Raw genomic sequence first — 14,562 nt, 5'->3', positions numbered from 1 at the left:
GGTTGTCATGATCCGGACCGGCAGGGGTTACTCCGGATCCGGAGTCCAGACCGGAGTTTCATGTTTGTCTCGTGTAATGTTCCCTGATCTGTTCACCTGGTGTCTATTTATATAATTGTATAAAACTATCCTGTTCGTGTCTGTTCGCCGTCGGGTCATTGTGCGTGTTGATGTTCCCCTGTCTCGTGTATAGTTTGTATTAAACCCCTGTCCTGTGATCGTGCGAATGCGTCCTCCTTCATGCCATGTCCAGCCCACCCGTGGCACAGGTGTTTCTACAAAATAGATAAACGACAAGACTTTGTCGCTTATAGAAAAGATAAATAATGTTTTTTTAACAAATTGTTAGCATTATTAAGCATTATTGTTTAAACACACACAATAAATACTACACATTTATTTTTATATGTGTAGTAGTGGGGCAGTGGTGGCCTAGCGGTTAAGGAAGCGGCCCCGTAATCAGAAGGTTGCCGGTTCGAATCCCGATCCGCCAAGGTACCACTGAGGTGCCACTGAGCAAAGCACCGTCCCCACACACTGCTCCCCGAGCGCCGGTCATGGCTGCCCACTGCTCACTCAGGGTGATGGGTTAAATGCAGAGGACAAATTTCACTGTGTGCACCGTGTGCTGTGCTGCTGTGTATCACATGTGACAATCACTTCACTTTAACTTTAACTTTAATGTAGTGGTATGTATTTTTTCCAGTTCTACTTCTTAAAACAGGCAAAGGCTCAGATAAAATTGGAATTGGAATATAAGTCAGCTGTTGAAACCCAGGCCTAAGGACCCTTGAACGGGTAATTACTGGTTGCTGTTAAAACTCCAGCCATTTCTGGACAAGAATGGTCACTTCTGCAGTAGATGGTGTACTGACCAGCTAGGTCCAGTAGGGGGAGCCAGCAGCACACGTCATCAAAAATCAAAGCGCAATTCATTTATCAAGATCTTATCCAGATCTCACCAAAATACAGCAGCACCCTTATGATTTTAAAACTCATAAGCCATGCATATCATAACAATTTTAAAACTTGTCTTATTCACTAGCACACATACATGCACTTTAAAGACTTTACCCTATTTCACTTGTGCCAGCATGAAATATTGTTTGCCTTCAAAAGGCAAAGGTCTGAATCCATATCTGTCGCATGGACCATCATAACCTACTGGCTATACCTGTGCTTTAGACATGTGAGTAAATGTTTCTTTCTTTACTCTGTAATAGAACATTTCTGCTGCTGAGAAAAGTAAAAAAAAAAACGTGTCTGTAGTTTGCAATGCTTTGAACTTGCCCCAAAACAAGTAAATACTTGTTAATGCATTAAATAATAACTTGATACTTTTATTTGAGGTCTATGATTAAGTTCATTTTGATTAAGCATCCTTTCCTCCTCTCAAAAAAGTACAAGCTGTACCCTGTACTGCGGCTATCAGAAAATGTGATAGAAGAGGATCGACTACATTACATAACGCAATACAACTGTGTGGTGTGGGGCGTGAACATGTGATCGGAGGTGATTATATGCCAAGCATTTCTCAGCATGTCATCCTGGAAAAACACTGTCACCAACTAACCCTGTGCAGTGCACTATCCCCATGGGAAGTTTCCTTCGGCCTGTCAGTAACACAGTTGTCACATGAAAGTGTGGATCTGTATCTGTGTGGTCATCATTTACAGCCGAAAGTAATATTTTAATAATATTTTAATTTATTAACTTGCTACAATCACAACAGATATGACCACAGGACTGCGGAAAAAGGAGAAAGTGAAGTTGGAGGAGGGAGAGGTTGGAGGAGAAAAAACAGGGTGGGGGGGTTTTATTAGGGCTGGTAGTAGCCTAGTAGGTGTAGTAACCTACTGGGTAACACACTCACCTATGAACCAGAAGACCCAGGTTCAAATCCCACTTACTACCATTGTGTCCCTGAGCAAGACACTTAACCCTGAGTGTCTCCAGGGGGACTGTCCCTGTAACTACTGATTGTAAGTCGCTCTGGATAAGGGTGTCTGATAAATGCTGTAAATGTATTTTTATTTTTCCAGTTCATGAGGACAGTTTTCGGCCAACAAGCAGACTGAAGGAAAGGCTGGAATTGTATATTTCAAACGCTTTAATGAGTCTTCACAAATCCTGCACCAAAACCTCTGAACAGAACCAAAGAGCGTGGATTTCATTTTCAGATGTGCCGCCTTGACAGGGTGAGCTCTTGTTAGTAGACATAAAACTCATCCGGAACATCCTTTGGCCTGTATAGTGGCCTATATATTGAATTCATTGTAGATTTAATTGTCAATTTAAATTTAAATCTGGTCTGATCTGACTGATAGATCCTGGTCCCATTTAGCAATAGGAAGGGAGACTGACTGATCTAATTTGGAGTAATTTGGGATTCTTTAGATTAAGGAATTCTACCGCACTTGGTGTATTTGTAATTTGATGTGATTATGCTTGAATTTCCTTTTTACTATAGATTTAACTTTATATTCTAAGAATATATATTCTATTCTGTTCTTGTTAATACCATATTGCTTAACTAATATATTGAAGGGGATAAAGTATTTTCCTTCTAATATGTGTTCCAAGTATTTAATGTTTGTCCAGTGAACAGATCAAGCAGACAGCAGGATATTTGCTGGATGTACAGCAATTTACATTCAGCTTCTGCCAGCAATATATTGAATATATTTGAATTCCAATGAAATTGAAACTGCAATTTTACATCCCTATTCAATTCAAATTTCGTTTGTGCTGGCACAGATCTCAGCCCATATTACTGTTTGATCCTAAAATGAAATGGGCTTGCAGACTACACAGAAACTGCAGCAACAAGAAACAGCCCAAGAGAGATAGTAGGTGAGAAACCGCATGATCTGCTGCAATGTGAGATACGAGGAGAACTTTGACCGTACCTCCAGCAAATATCCTGCTGTCTGCTTGATCTAATCACTGGACAAAGTCCAAATGGCCGGATAACAAGGCGCCATTGGCCTCTTCACATTTTACTCTCTGCAGTGTCTCTTTCCATCACTGAAGGGTTTTTCACCTCTGCTTGCAACAGATCTCTCCATTGCCCCCTAACCATGGACCTCAAACCTCTCACCTTGCTTTTGCTTTGCCTCTCCTCTGCACTGGCTGCTAGCTTGGTTAGTTCTAGGGAAGAGATCCCTCAAGAAACCCCGGTTCTGGACAACCAAGATGGTGACAGTCCAGGCATTGTCATCCCTGTGGCGGAAGAACCTCCTGTTGTTGGACTGGCAGCTGAAAACGATCCTGCTGAGGATGTAAATGTAGTCGCAGACGCAGTTTCGGATGTTCCAGCCGCTGTGGAGGAGGTCATGGCAGCCGACGCGCCTGCAGCAGAACCCCAGAATTCCAGTAGCAGCCAGGATTCGGGCTCTGGTTGGAGTCTGGACTCCATCAGGGATGGCTTTCAGACCGTAAACGGCTACTTTGACTCTGTGGTGGAGATGATGGGGGGATACAACGGGGTTTGTCAGTACCGCTGCCAGTATGGTGAGTCCATTGTGATACAAATCAGCCACTTACTTAGTCTTAAACTCTGGTTTATTGCACTGCCCAAATCAACAAATGGCTGAGGATTAGAAGTGTGTTGGTATCAATAATATGTGATGTATGTGTGTTTGTATAGGACTGTTCATCTCTTTTAGCTGAAACCCTTAGTCCAGCTGTCAGAGGCTTATGGGCGCTCATTTTTCATGTTCCGGTTGAAACCAGTTTGGCAGATATGGTGCAGTCTTTTTGATTATCTGATGTCCAGATTGCAGTACGAATGATTTGCTGAAACTGCAGTCCGAGCCCTGTCCTAATGCCAAGACTGTAAATGTCACCTCTTCACAAATCGTACATTTTCAGTGCCTTGTCAAATACACAATACGGCAATGCAGCATTGACTGCCAAATTCATCAATAATTGTCTTTTTAGTTTAAACTTGTCAGAGAGGATGGTTGTTCTGGGGTTCAAGGGTTCAGGGTACCATGTTGTCCCTTTTTTGAATGTCAGGCATGCTGTTTATATTCTATCTTGCCTTAACACAATCATTTAGCCTTAATCACTACATTGTCTACTGTTTCGAACCATTAAAAAGTGTAGATAACCAAGAGATTACGACACAAAGAAAAAATGCTGGAGGCGTATCCACAGGGAAGGGACATGTGAGAAAGCTACCCAGTGAGGGATCTATAACCAACCAATGAAAGACCATATTAAAGAGGGCATGTTAAACACCTCTGGAGATCTTAAAGTTGCCTATATTTATAAAAAGCAGGTATGGATGGATCCAATAGAACATGCATCCAGCATCAGGGTGCATACACATGAGCATCAATTGCAGTCAATAACGGTTCCAACACACTCCCAATTTTGGTCTTTCACCAGATAAAACTCCCCTGCCACGTGGTGACTACAAAGTCCCTGAGCCCAGTGGCTGCAGCTCTTTTCTACTGGGCTTACAGGTAGCTGAAACTGTATGTAACTACTACTACTAATTATCCTTCCATTCACATCATTAATTATGTACAAATCACTACTGTCAATGTGATCCACATTAACGCTTCAATTTCAACTGCTTAAAGGTGCAATGTGTAAGATCTGGCCAACTGTAGAATTCGTATTCCAAAAAATAGGGGGCAGAATATCACCAACAATATATTTGAAATGTCAATAAAACACAACCACAACATGACTGTTATGTGACAATAATTTGTCCTTGCCCCTTTGCAAGAAGTAATTCCTGCATTTTAAGGTCATGTGACCTGTAATTTTTCGTAAAATGTACCTGAAAACAAATGCAACTGGCAGTTCCATTTGGCGTAATATCTAGTCCTACTTTCAATTTGTGCAATTTCAATGTTACTGGAATTGCAACTACTGTACTGTTAGACTGACAACAAACTATTTAGACCAAGCCAGATACAGGAAAGCTAGACTGTTAATTAGTCATTATGTGTTGAAAATGTTAATGCATTAAAATCTTACATATTGCACCACATTTTGCAATCACCAATATGAACAAAATCTAACACACTGTTGTGTTCTGTGATTTTGATGTTCATCATCCTCTGTGTTAACTATAAAGATGAAGATCATGTTTAGTGTTCCAACAGTTGTTTCCATGCAGTATTTTAACTGGCTGTGACACGACACGTCTCTGTCAAACAGCTTGACATGGGGGTCCCTGCCATGACCAAATGCTGCAGCCAGCTGGAGGTGTGCTACAACACTTGTGGCTCCAACAAGTACCGATGTGACTCCAAGTTCCGCTTGTGTCTCCATGGCATCTGCTCTGACCTGAGAAGAAGTCTGGGATTTGTGTCAAAAGTGGAGGGTAAGCAGCTCTTGCCTCATTATTCTTTCATTCTTGTCCTGTCATACAGGGTGGGACTTCATGATTTGAAAAAGATGAAATATGTAAGTATTGTGATGATACAGTAAAGAAAGTGGTGGGCAGTGGTGGCCTAGCGGGAACTAAATGTTTAAAAAGAAAGTAAGCAGGAGATAATAAAATTTTTGTCCATACACTTTATCAAAATAACACAATAAGAATGTATTAAAACAGAAAAAAACTCTCTCTCCAGCCTGCGAATCCATGGCAGACGGCCTGTTCAACACTGTGTGGACGCTGGGCTGCAGGCCCTACATGAACAGCCAGAGGGCGGCGTGCTTCTGCGAAGGCGAGGAGAAGGACGAGCTGTAGGAGCTCAGCTGCGGCGCGAACCACAGCGGACCTCGTGGAGCTTTGAGAGAGAGAGAGAGAATGAATGCGAGTGTGAAAAACAGTGAGAGAATGAATGTGCAACATGGAGAAGCACACGAAATAAGCCCCGACACGGTGACTCAGCTGGGAAGGCTGCAGGGCTGTTCTACAAACACTCACACACACACAAAGTCATGCAGATTTAGACATAAACTTATATTTATACTAGAACAGAACAGAAAACTTCACCACAGCTCCTCTGTAGAAGGTCCTCTAATAAGGTCATGATGTTCTTCAGTCATTTTAACTGGAAATTTGATGTGTTTGAGTTTATGGGTCCAGTTTTTGCAGCGCTACACAAGATGTTGTGCAAGTGATGTATTCGCCTGAGTCACAGTCACATGTTCTCCAATCAGAATTAAAGTGCTGATGATCTATTTGTATGTTTTGTAGGATAGTGGGCTGTTAGTTTCCGTAAATCTTGAAGACGTATGTGATGTGACATTGGTGAACACTCCCCATGTATTATGTCTATTGTCCCGCCTTGAAGCTGGGCCCTGAACTGTTTGACAGCTGATGTCAGCCTGTGGAGTTCAGCAAAGTCCCTGTGCAGTATTAGGCTAACGACGGTTAAGAATATTAAACGAACTCCGTAACTGTGATGGCTGCAGCTGCTGAGTAATTTGGACCAGTGTCATGTTTGGGAAGGCTCAACTTCCCCATTACAAGTTTCATGACAATAAGTTTCAAATACTGGCAGCCGCGCTGTAACATTATTGTAGCAAGTGTAATTTGTATTTTAACTTATTGTGTACACGTTTTCAATCTTTAAAGTATTATTCAGTTTTCGATGTAATGCAGGGCTCACCTGACCCACCCTCTCTGTTTATTATGACACAGTTCTTGTGTTGAGGTGTGGTGGAACATGGACAGAACAACGATGTGCAGACCTGGTGAACCAGATGTAACGTTTGGCCTTGTGGCCTCACACCTGCAAGGTTTGGGGTTCGAACCCAGATCCCGGCCTTGTGAGTGTGTGTGTGTGTGTGTGTGGTGTTTGCTGTGGGATGAACATCTAGATGTGAGTGGCTGTTTTTTGAGGATTCCTAATTCCTTAATCCTACTGTGGATTAAGTGGTTGTTGAAAGTAAAGTGAGTGTAATGTAATGTAAAATAAATGCAAATATATAACATGTGTGGAACTACTGAGTTGTTATTGTTGTAATATTAGTTTGATACACTAATATAAACAACGACACTGAGGAATATTATGAAGGCCTTTAATAGTGTAGCATGTATTAAAAATACACATTTGGAGAGCAATAAATATTATTTATGGACAGATAACATTGGAGCTGTTTATCAAAGATAATCTGCTTAATCTGCTTCAGTCGAAACAAACCCTGCACGTTCCCAAAAGGACGTTCGAGCTGAACCAATAAGGTGGAGAATCATTTTTCATCCACTGACAGATAAATTAAGTGCAGCTCCAGACTTGTATATTTAATGTCAATTTCTCGTTAAGTGAGTGTCTGGAATTTCTGACTTTCTAGTCTGAATTTGTATAGGAACGGATGTTTTATATGGATACTGTCCATATGTTATAGTTATGATGTAATATGTGTTAACTGTGTATATGGACTGGCTATGGTAGGATGTGAATTGGCCCTCCAGTCAGCACTGTCTGATCCCGGTGTTTCATGGTCCAGACATCCCGCCGGAGGCGTCGCCGACAGCCCTGAGAACAGCGCGATTCCCCCTGTCCCAGCGAACACACCAGCACCCGGCAATGCAGGAACACCTCCTACACACACACACACACACACACACACAGCTCCAGATATCACCAACACACACACTGAAATGCAGACATCCCCAACACGCAACACCTATTCACATGCAGATGTACCGACACACACGCTCCATCACTCGCCTTGTTGTCCTTGCCAACAAACTTGAAGACAGGAACCTGGTAGTGCTTAGAGAGCTGGTCCTTGGCGTTGTACTGCTGCACCGCTTCATCTGAGATACAACTGGTTACAGAAGAACACTTCAGCCTAACAGTTATGTATGTACCACTCACATAATACATGATATTATTTTAACATAACTCCATGAAATGTGGAGATTCAGCATTAATTCTGCCTAATCAGATGCTTGATTAAGTGCAGGACTACATGATGAAACTGACCAATCAGTTAATAAATAGCAAGAAGAGGCATCCGGAGCTTGTAAATGGAAATCCTGTCCTTTCTACACGACTATTTAGATTTAGAATAGTTTATAAAACCTGAAGCAGCGTAAATGTCCTCCCTGACATGGACTATCTGGTCGTCCTGTTTTTATAATTTACTATGTGTATATATTTTTGTAATCTCCACACCATTCCCTGGCCTTTACCCGTCTTTAATGAGGTAATATCTGAGGGCCTGGTCAGCTTTAGGCCCGGGTGTGGCGAAGCAGCTCTCCACCAGTGCAGCCAGCCCATCCACCCTCTCCTGCGGCTCCACCCCGAAGAACAGCGAGTCCTGCAGGTGGAGCTCAGGTGGTTCCTGGTAGGATTCGGAGAATTCTGCACTCTTGAACAGCTCTAGAGTGAAGGGGAAGAGGCCCTCGCTCCTGCCGGCCAGCTGCAGGGCACCTTTGTGCAGGCTGGGCAGGTAGCCGTCAGAAACTTCGTACAACCGCGGGAACTCGCAGGTCACCGGCAGCAGCAGCTTGCTCGTGCGGACGATCAGATCCCCGCTGCTGCCCGGGCTGGATTTCGGCAGGCCTGTCACCAGGTTGGTCCCAACAATTTTCTCATTGGTCACCTTTGAATGGGATGATGAGATGAATGGCGCTATTTACTAAAGATCATAACTAGCAAACTGAACAAGTGTCACAAAAACGTGACAGATATGTTTAGCATTATTTATATAGCACTCTTCATCCATGAAATGCTGTTCAAAGTGCTTTCCATACAACAAAAACGAACACGAACACCCAGCAAAGCTACACATTTAGTTTTGTTGGCTGACATCTACCAAAACCTGCGATGCCACTTTTGACCACTGACCCCATATTGAGCCCAAAGACTCTGTTATTCATTTATATATGTAAATATGCATTTATTTACTGGATGAAAACTGGAGGACATGTTACAGACACATGCCAAATATCACGAAATATCACTGGGCTGGAATCTGTTAAAAATTACACACCAGATGGAATTCTCTCTGAGATAAACTACTTTCTTGTTTGGATGTGTGTCACGTCAAATACCGATACAAAGTACTTCTGGGAAAATATAGTCCCAGGTGTCACTAATCAAGTCTTTTAGGAACATAAGGGACTTTTGGGGGAAATTACAGAGCTGTTTGGTTGATAATTATTGACCATAGAACCTGAGGTTTGGTAGGTTTGCTTATATGTGTCAAAATTCCACAAAGCTGTCAAAAGTCAGAAGACTGTAGACAGGAAGCCTCACCTCCACCACAGTCCCGCATGTCCTCAGACTGAAGTTCAGATTGATGTGGGTGCCATTGGAGATGCCGCGGCATGAGGAGTTGGACAGGAAGAGCTCTAGACCGCCCACCAGCTCCTTTGGCACGGACACTTTTATGGAGTTGGAGTCACATTCCACAGGCACTGGTGCAGGACAGCAATTTTGACATTTTTCTCCTATTCGTCTCCAGCATTAAATATACCAACCTTCATAGATCAATCTTCTACAGCCATATTTTTAAATTGGTGTATGGATGGAGCAAGTGGCTGCATGGAAGTAATGTAGCAATTACATGGGCAGCATTAAAGTCATTAAAGAGGAGATGGACATTCAACTGGTGAGTGCAAAGCAACCTAACCTTTACCTAAGGGTGTGATATGACATGAATAAGCCCAATTTTGAATTTTAGGGACAGACTTAAAAAATTAGCCACCACTTAAGTTAGAGGCGTTCTGATCTGGTCTGGAATTCTGCCTATCTTGCTTGGTAGTAGAGAGAAGTTGAGAGTGTAGTAATAATTGCTTTGAAGAGCCCAAAAAAAATGAATCATTATCTCGTGTGTGTGATTCCATAATATTCAGTCTTCAGTTTTGTTCAGTGTAGAAGCAGTCAGCAAAAGTATAGTCTGCTCCTACCCTGGCAGGTGCGTTTATCCTGTCCCAGGACAAGTCCTCTGGGACAGTGGCAGTAGTACGAGTCCTGCGGTCCTGAACAGGCGTGGCTACAGCCTCCATTGATGTTGTGACAGCCACTGATTTCTATCAAAAGAGGAGAGAAGGTCACACTCAGCACACTGCAGTCCACCTGCAGCAGTAACGTGTGCTCAGAATTCAGCAGCACCTCGACAGCCACGCCCGTCTTCGTCCAGCACACGCCCTGGTCCACACTCACAGCGCCAGGAGCCCTTGGTGTTTATACACACTTCTGCACACCCGCCGTTCCCTACCTCACACTCATTGATGTCTAGCAAGTAAACAAAGAGAGAAAATAAGCACTATAAAGCAGCTCTTTGTACATGTAATAATTTAATAATTTAATTGTAATAATTTAATTTAATGGGGCTGAAATCTAGGCATTTCAATTAAATCAGAAAATCACTTTCAAATGAATTTGTTTGTTTGAAAGGTGACCACCTTTCTCTGGGGAAAAACTATTGTACCAATATTTGGTACAATACATGACATAAAAAGTTATTTGTTTAATTAAAATTAATTTAATTTATTTAATTATTTATCATTCATTTTATTTAATTTTATTACATTTTATTTATACAAAAAATGTTTAATTAATTTTCTCTTAAACCAAAGTTAAAAGCAAGTTCTGGTGAGTTTTGGTCAAAATGACATTTTGGCCTGTAAAAGGTTTAAACAGTGACAGGTTGTAGGGTAATAGAGTAAAAGATGCCATGATTCAGTTGATGGGAGATAATGAGGTGATGATTACTTCCCCATGCGTGCCCTGACACCCTTAATTGGAAAAATATCAGCGCACAGTTCCCCTCCGGAGCCTTTCCTTTCCTCACAGCGAATGCCAGTCAATCATGACAATCATCGTAACAGCGGCTGTTCATTTCTGAAAAGCTGGTGTGCAAATTAAGTACATTACATAATACGAGAAACCTCAACTTCACTTTTTTTTTTCCTCAAAAGTTTCTCTCTCTCACCTCTACGAACCCCCTATTCTCTATTCTGATTGCCTCCCACCCCTTCATTGTGAACAGAGTCCATCCTCACCCATACACATCTGGCCGTCAGGCCCCAGCACAGTCCCATTGCCACAGCGGCATTCTGGCTCCCCGCACTGGTCCCCTCTGCACTCCACGTCATCGCAGATGTCGTAGAAATCTAATGACAGACAGACGATCCGATCACCAAGAGAAAACACGACAGTATTTTTTAATCTGTTTTTGGCCCTAAAACAGATAAAACGTTGCTGCGGCAGCAAATAAGAGCAGCTTTAAATGAACACAGGGATTTTGTTGTCATGTAAAGAACCCTGTTTTCTATCCGCTAAACAGCAGGAACTTGTAAATGACATTGCAGTTGGGTGTGTGTGATTGCATGTAGCCAACTTGTAGCCCGGTGCCAGTTTGAAATGGTGACATGACATGATTTAGATTTAGAATTTCCTCATAGTTTCACCACCCAGAGACACATTACTATGTTTCGCTTTGGTATTCAAGCCAACTTATGACTTATTTGTTGTGTGAGACTCACGTCCACAATAGACATGGAAGCAGACAGCAGGGCGTGGCAGGCGGTACACATAGTACCCCCCCGGGCAGGCCTTGACCTCCACGCTGGCACTCCAGTGGCAGCAGTTGTCATTGAAGCTGGCACAGGCGCTCAGGGCAGCCACGCCCTCGTGGGGCAGCGGGTGACTCCCGTTCAGCCAGATTGGGGCGTGGGTCCCGCAGTGGTTCTCCTCAATGCAGAAGGTCGGCATGGCGTCGCCTGCCATGCCGGTGAAGCGGTACCACTCTCCTGCCACGTGGCGGTCGCACAGCGGTACGCCCCTGGAGTTGTTGACGTGGTAGTCTGTGTTGCGCCACGGCTCGTTCAGGCTGGTGTAGGCAGAGCAGGGGTCCAGAGCTGACGAAGACAGGGACGTGTGAAGACTCATAGAAATGGACTGGAGCGTTTTGTCCTGCCTGGTATTGACTTTATGCTCTCCCTCGTCTTGCCCTCAGGAGATGGAAAGCCCATCTACTGAGGGCACAAGCTTATTCTTTCTGGAATAAAAGGGAAACGCTGTCTGTCAAGTTGGACAAGATTCATTGCCATGGTGACGCAGCTGAGTGGATTTCAGGGAAACACTCAATTCAAGGTGAAACCACAGAAATCCCCACAATCGATACCCACTGGCCACCGCGCCCCCACTCGCACTCCCTCCGCTAACTAATTATCCAGTCAAATGAAGAAAGCCCAGCTAGGACTGCTGGACCAGTGGACGTGATGAATGGCCAAGCGGTGGGAGCCTGGGAGTGTTAATCACTCAGACCTCAGCATGGAAATGCACTGCAGAGGTGTAAACACCAGTCAGAGGTGTAAAAATCCAGTCCATGTACTTATCTCCTGCTAGTCATATGAAGGAAAGTCCAGTCATGATGTCCAACCATCGTACAGGAAATGCTGACTATAGAAGACTAGAACTTCTACGTTCTTCTAAACCTTCTGCGAATGTAGTCCCATTTACAGCATTTATCAGACGCCCTTATCCAGAGCGACTTACAATCAGTAGTTACAGGGACAGTCCCCCCCTGGAGCAACTCAGGGTTAAGTGTCTTGCTCAGGGACACAATGGTGTCCCTGAATCCACAAGTGGGATTCAAACCCGGGTCTTCTGGTTCATAGGCGAGTGTGTTACCCACTAGGCTACTACCATTCCCAGAATCCACATGATTCTGGGACCCTGACATTGGGGTTGCAGCTCTGATGCCCCTGCAGGAGTGTGTAGAGGCAGAAAGAGTGCGTCTGTCTCATTACTCCCCGCAATGGTTTAGGCGTCTGGTAAAGACCAAGCCTAAACCGTTTTTTGTGTGATTGTGCTCTGCACTCTTCCAGCCAGTTGGAAACAGACCCAGTGCGTGCCAGAGCGATTACATCCGGTCCGCCGTCCAGGCAACTGCTCCGAGGAAACTGAAGTGAAAGAATAATCGTTTTGACGACGGAACAATACACCAAGACTATTGCTGGGGTTCAGTATTATGGCAGCACCATTGAATGGTTTAATTATGTGCCCGTGGGATTTAAGCTGTTAATACTAACTTAGGGAGAGTTTCTCACTGTTTTGGTCCGATTTGCAAATCAGTGAGGTGAAAACAAGAAGTCAAACTGAAGTCTGTTGCTGTGTAATTAAATGTAATTACCATGCAGATGGTGAGTGTGGTTATCAATCAAACTGTAAACGGAGCTGGCTTTTTATTTTTTGCATTCTGTACACCAGTACAGTGTTCACATTTTACACAAAGAAGCCCGAGATTCTTGTGCAAGTTCTTGTGCGATTGTATTTTGTAAAATTTTTACAGAGATTTGTTACTTTTGTTCAAAGGTCTATAACGCAAATGTATTTTAAAATATTGTTTTGTACAGGACCTGATGCATTTGAATCAAAATAAACGATATGGTTTCAGAAGTAATTCTGTGATATTCTCTTGCTATTTGAGCCAGTGCACTTTGACAAAAGAAACGTCATGAGTAAGCTAGAAGACTGCAGGACGTCCTGATGTACACTGTACAAACAAAACCAATCACAAACTGAAACTCTTCTTTCCTTGAAAGTGCAGGCCTGTGCTCACTGGGATCACGGTGGGCTGATTGATTTTGCTCTTGGAAAAGGAACGAGCTGGTGCCGTACTCACCCATGGCATCTGTGGGGTGTGGCGTTTGATCGAGGACGGCCATGAGCAGAAGCAGCATAGCGAAAGAGAACATTGTGTGTTTGGTCCTCAGAGAGTTTGAAGAAGTCTCCTGCCTCCTGCTTGGTCTGGTGATTGGTCAGAGTTTGAGTCGTAATTCCCGTAAGTGGCAAACGGATTAGCTTCGCACACTGTGCGGGGGGTGTGGGGCAGGACGCCGATGTGGACGTTTCTGGGTACGGTATAGGACATCTGTCCTACCTTGACCTCTGGTCCTGTTCCCTCGTCACAGTGTAAAACTGCCTGTGACAAGGCCATCCTCCCATTGTTCCCATCTTATCCGACGTGAAGCTGTTCCTAGATCACTTTTACACTTCAGAATAGGGATCGGTGGTGATAATGTGATCCTGGACCAGATGTTCTGGCTATTTTTTCCTTTTATCTCCCTCATCATTTTCATAGTTCTTAATATTATTCATATAAAAGCTAGGACTGTATATCCCCAATAACCCTGCCCTGCCTTCCTCAAATTATTTTTTGAGGCCATCCATCTTACCGCATCCACTGATATGTCTTTCGTTTTAGTCTCTGGTATCCTGTCCTCTTTCTAGTTTTTGTCCCCTCCTGCTTTGGAGCGTCCGGAAAGGCAGAACAATGAGTTAATCAGGGCCGTCGTTTGTTTTATTCCATATCTGAGACGTGTCACAACGACTGGAACCGTTTCAGACGGCCATGCACATCTTGTGTCTCATCGTGAGCTCAATTCAGATGCTGTCAGCAAGATGGCCTCTTTCTCCTTAATTAAACAAACGGCTTCCTTAAATCAATGCCACCATTAGGAGAAACGATCTGGAACATGTTCGCCTGATTATGAGATTGCTCTGCCCGTGGAGGTCAAGGCATCTTGGCACCAGCTTTTTTAATGAAGTTGCCCTCCGAAGGCAACGGACCCGACCCAAACGAGGATGTGTTTACACACAGAAACACCGTTATCGCTGAAGGCTT

The 14,562-nt window shown here is 43.6% G+C and overlaps 2 protein-coding genes across 2 annotated transcripts; one reads left to right on the top strand and one right to left on the bottom strand.

Moving 5' to 3' along the window:
- Positions 1-3,335: 3,335 nt before the first annotated feature.
- Positions 3,336-5,776, top strand: pla2g12b (phospholipase A2, group XIIB). Its single transcript, XM_028989158.1, has 4 exons — positions 3,336-3,513; positions 4,396-4,472; positions 5,179-5,344; positions 5,595-5,776. Exons 1-4 carry the CDS (start codon positions 3,336-3,338, stop codon positions 5,711-5,713), a joined length of 540 nt encoding a protein of 179 aa, XP_028844991.1. The 3' UTR covers positions 5,714-5,776.
- Positions 5,777-7,358: 1,582 nt separating this feature from the next.
- oit3 (oncoprotein induced transcript 3) lies at positions 7,359-13,715 on the bottom strand. The gene is made up of 9 exons (XM_028988565.1): positions 13,561-13,715; positions 11,417-11,791; positions 10,934-11,044; positions 10,041-10,163; positions 9,836-9,958; positions 9,183-9,343; positions 8,114-8,526; positions 7,647-7,746; positions 7,359-7,517 (listed from the first exon to the last, which is right to left on the bottom strand). Exons 1-9 carry the CDS (start codon positions 13,631-13,633, stop codon positions 7,359-7,361), a joined length of 1,638 nt encoding a protein of 545 aa, XP_028844398.1. The 5' UTR covers positions 13,634-13,715.
- Between the last annotated feature and the right edge of the window lie 847 nt (positions 13,716-14,562).

This window comes from Denticeps clupeoides, chromosome 8 (genome assembly GCF_900700375.1).
Source record: "Denticeps clupeoides chromosome 8, fDenClu1.1, whole genome shotgun sequence".
NCBI lineage: Eukaryota > Metazoa > Chordata > Actinopteri > Clupeiformes > Denticipitidae > Denticeps > Denticeps clupeoides.
The sequence above is the reverse complement of the archived record's forward strand: the minus strand, read 5'-3'. Positions and strand labels throughout refer to the sequence as shown.

What these genes read in the sequence shown, in the direction of transcription:
- pla2g12b (XM_028989158.1), top strand. Translation starts at nt 3,336, where the DNA reads ATGGCAGCCGACGCGCCTGCAGCAGAACCCCAGAATTCCAGTAGCAGC. An exon ending in CTTTTCTACTGGGCTTACAG is followed by an intron (nt 4,473 to 5,178) that starts GTAGCTGAAACT and finishes TCTGTCAAACAG; the next exon opens with CTTGACATGGGGGTCCCTGC. An exon ending in ATTTGTGTCAAAAGTGGAGG is followed by an intron (nt 5,345 to 5,594) that starts GTAAGCAGCTCT and finishes CTCTCTCTCCAG; the next exon opens with CCTGCGAATCCATGGCAGAC.
- oit3 (XM_028988565.1), bottom strand. Translation starts at nt 13,633, where the DNA reads ATGTTCTCTTTCGCTATGCTGCTTCTGCTCATGGCCGTCCTCGATCAA. An exon ending in TGACGGCCAGATGTGTATGG is followed by an intron (nt 10,164 to 10,933) that starts GTGAGGATGGAC and finishes TTTACTTGCTAG; the next exon opens with ACATCAATGAGTGTGAGGTA. An exon ending in GGATAAACGCACCTGCCAGG is followed by an intron (nt 9,344 to 9,835) that starts GTAGGAGCAGAC and finishes GTCCTGCACCAG; the next exon opens with TGCCTGTGGAATGTGACTCC.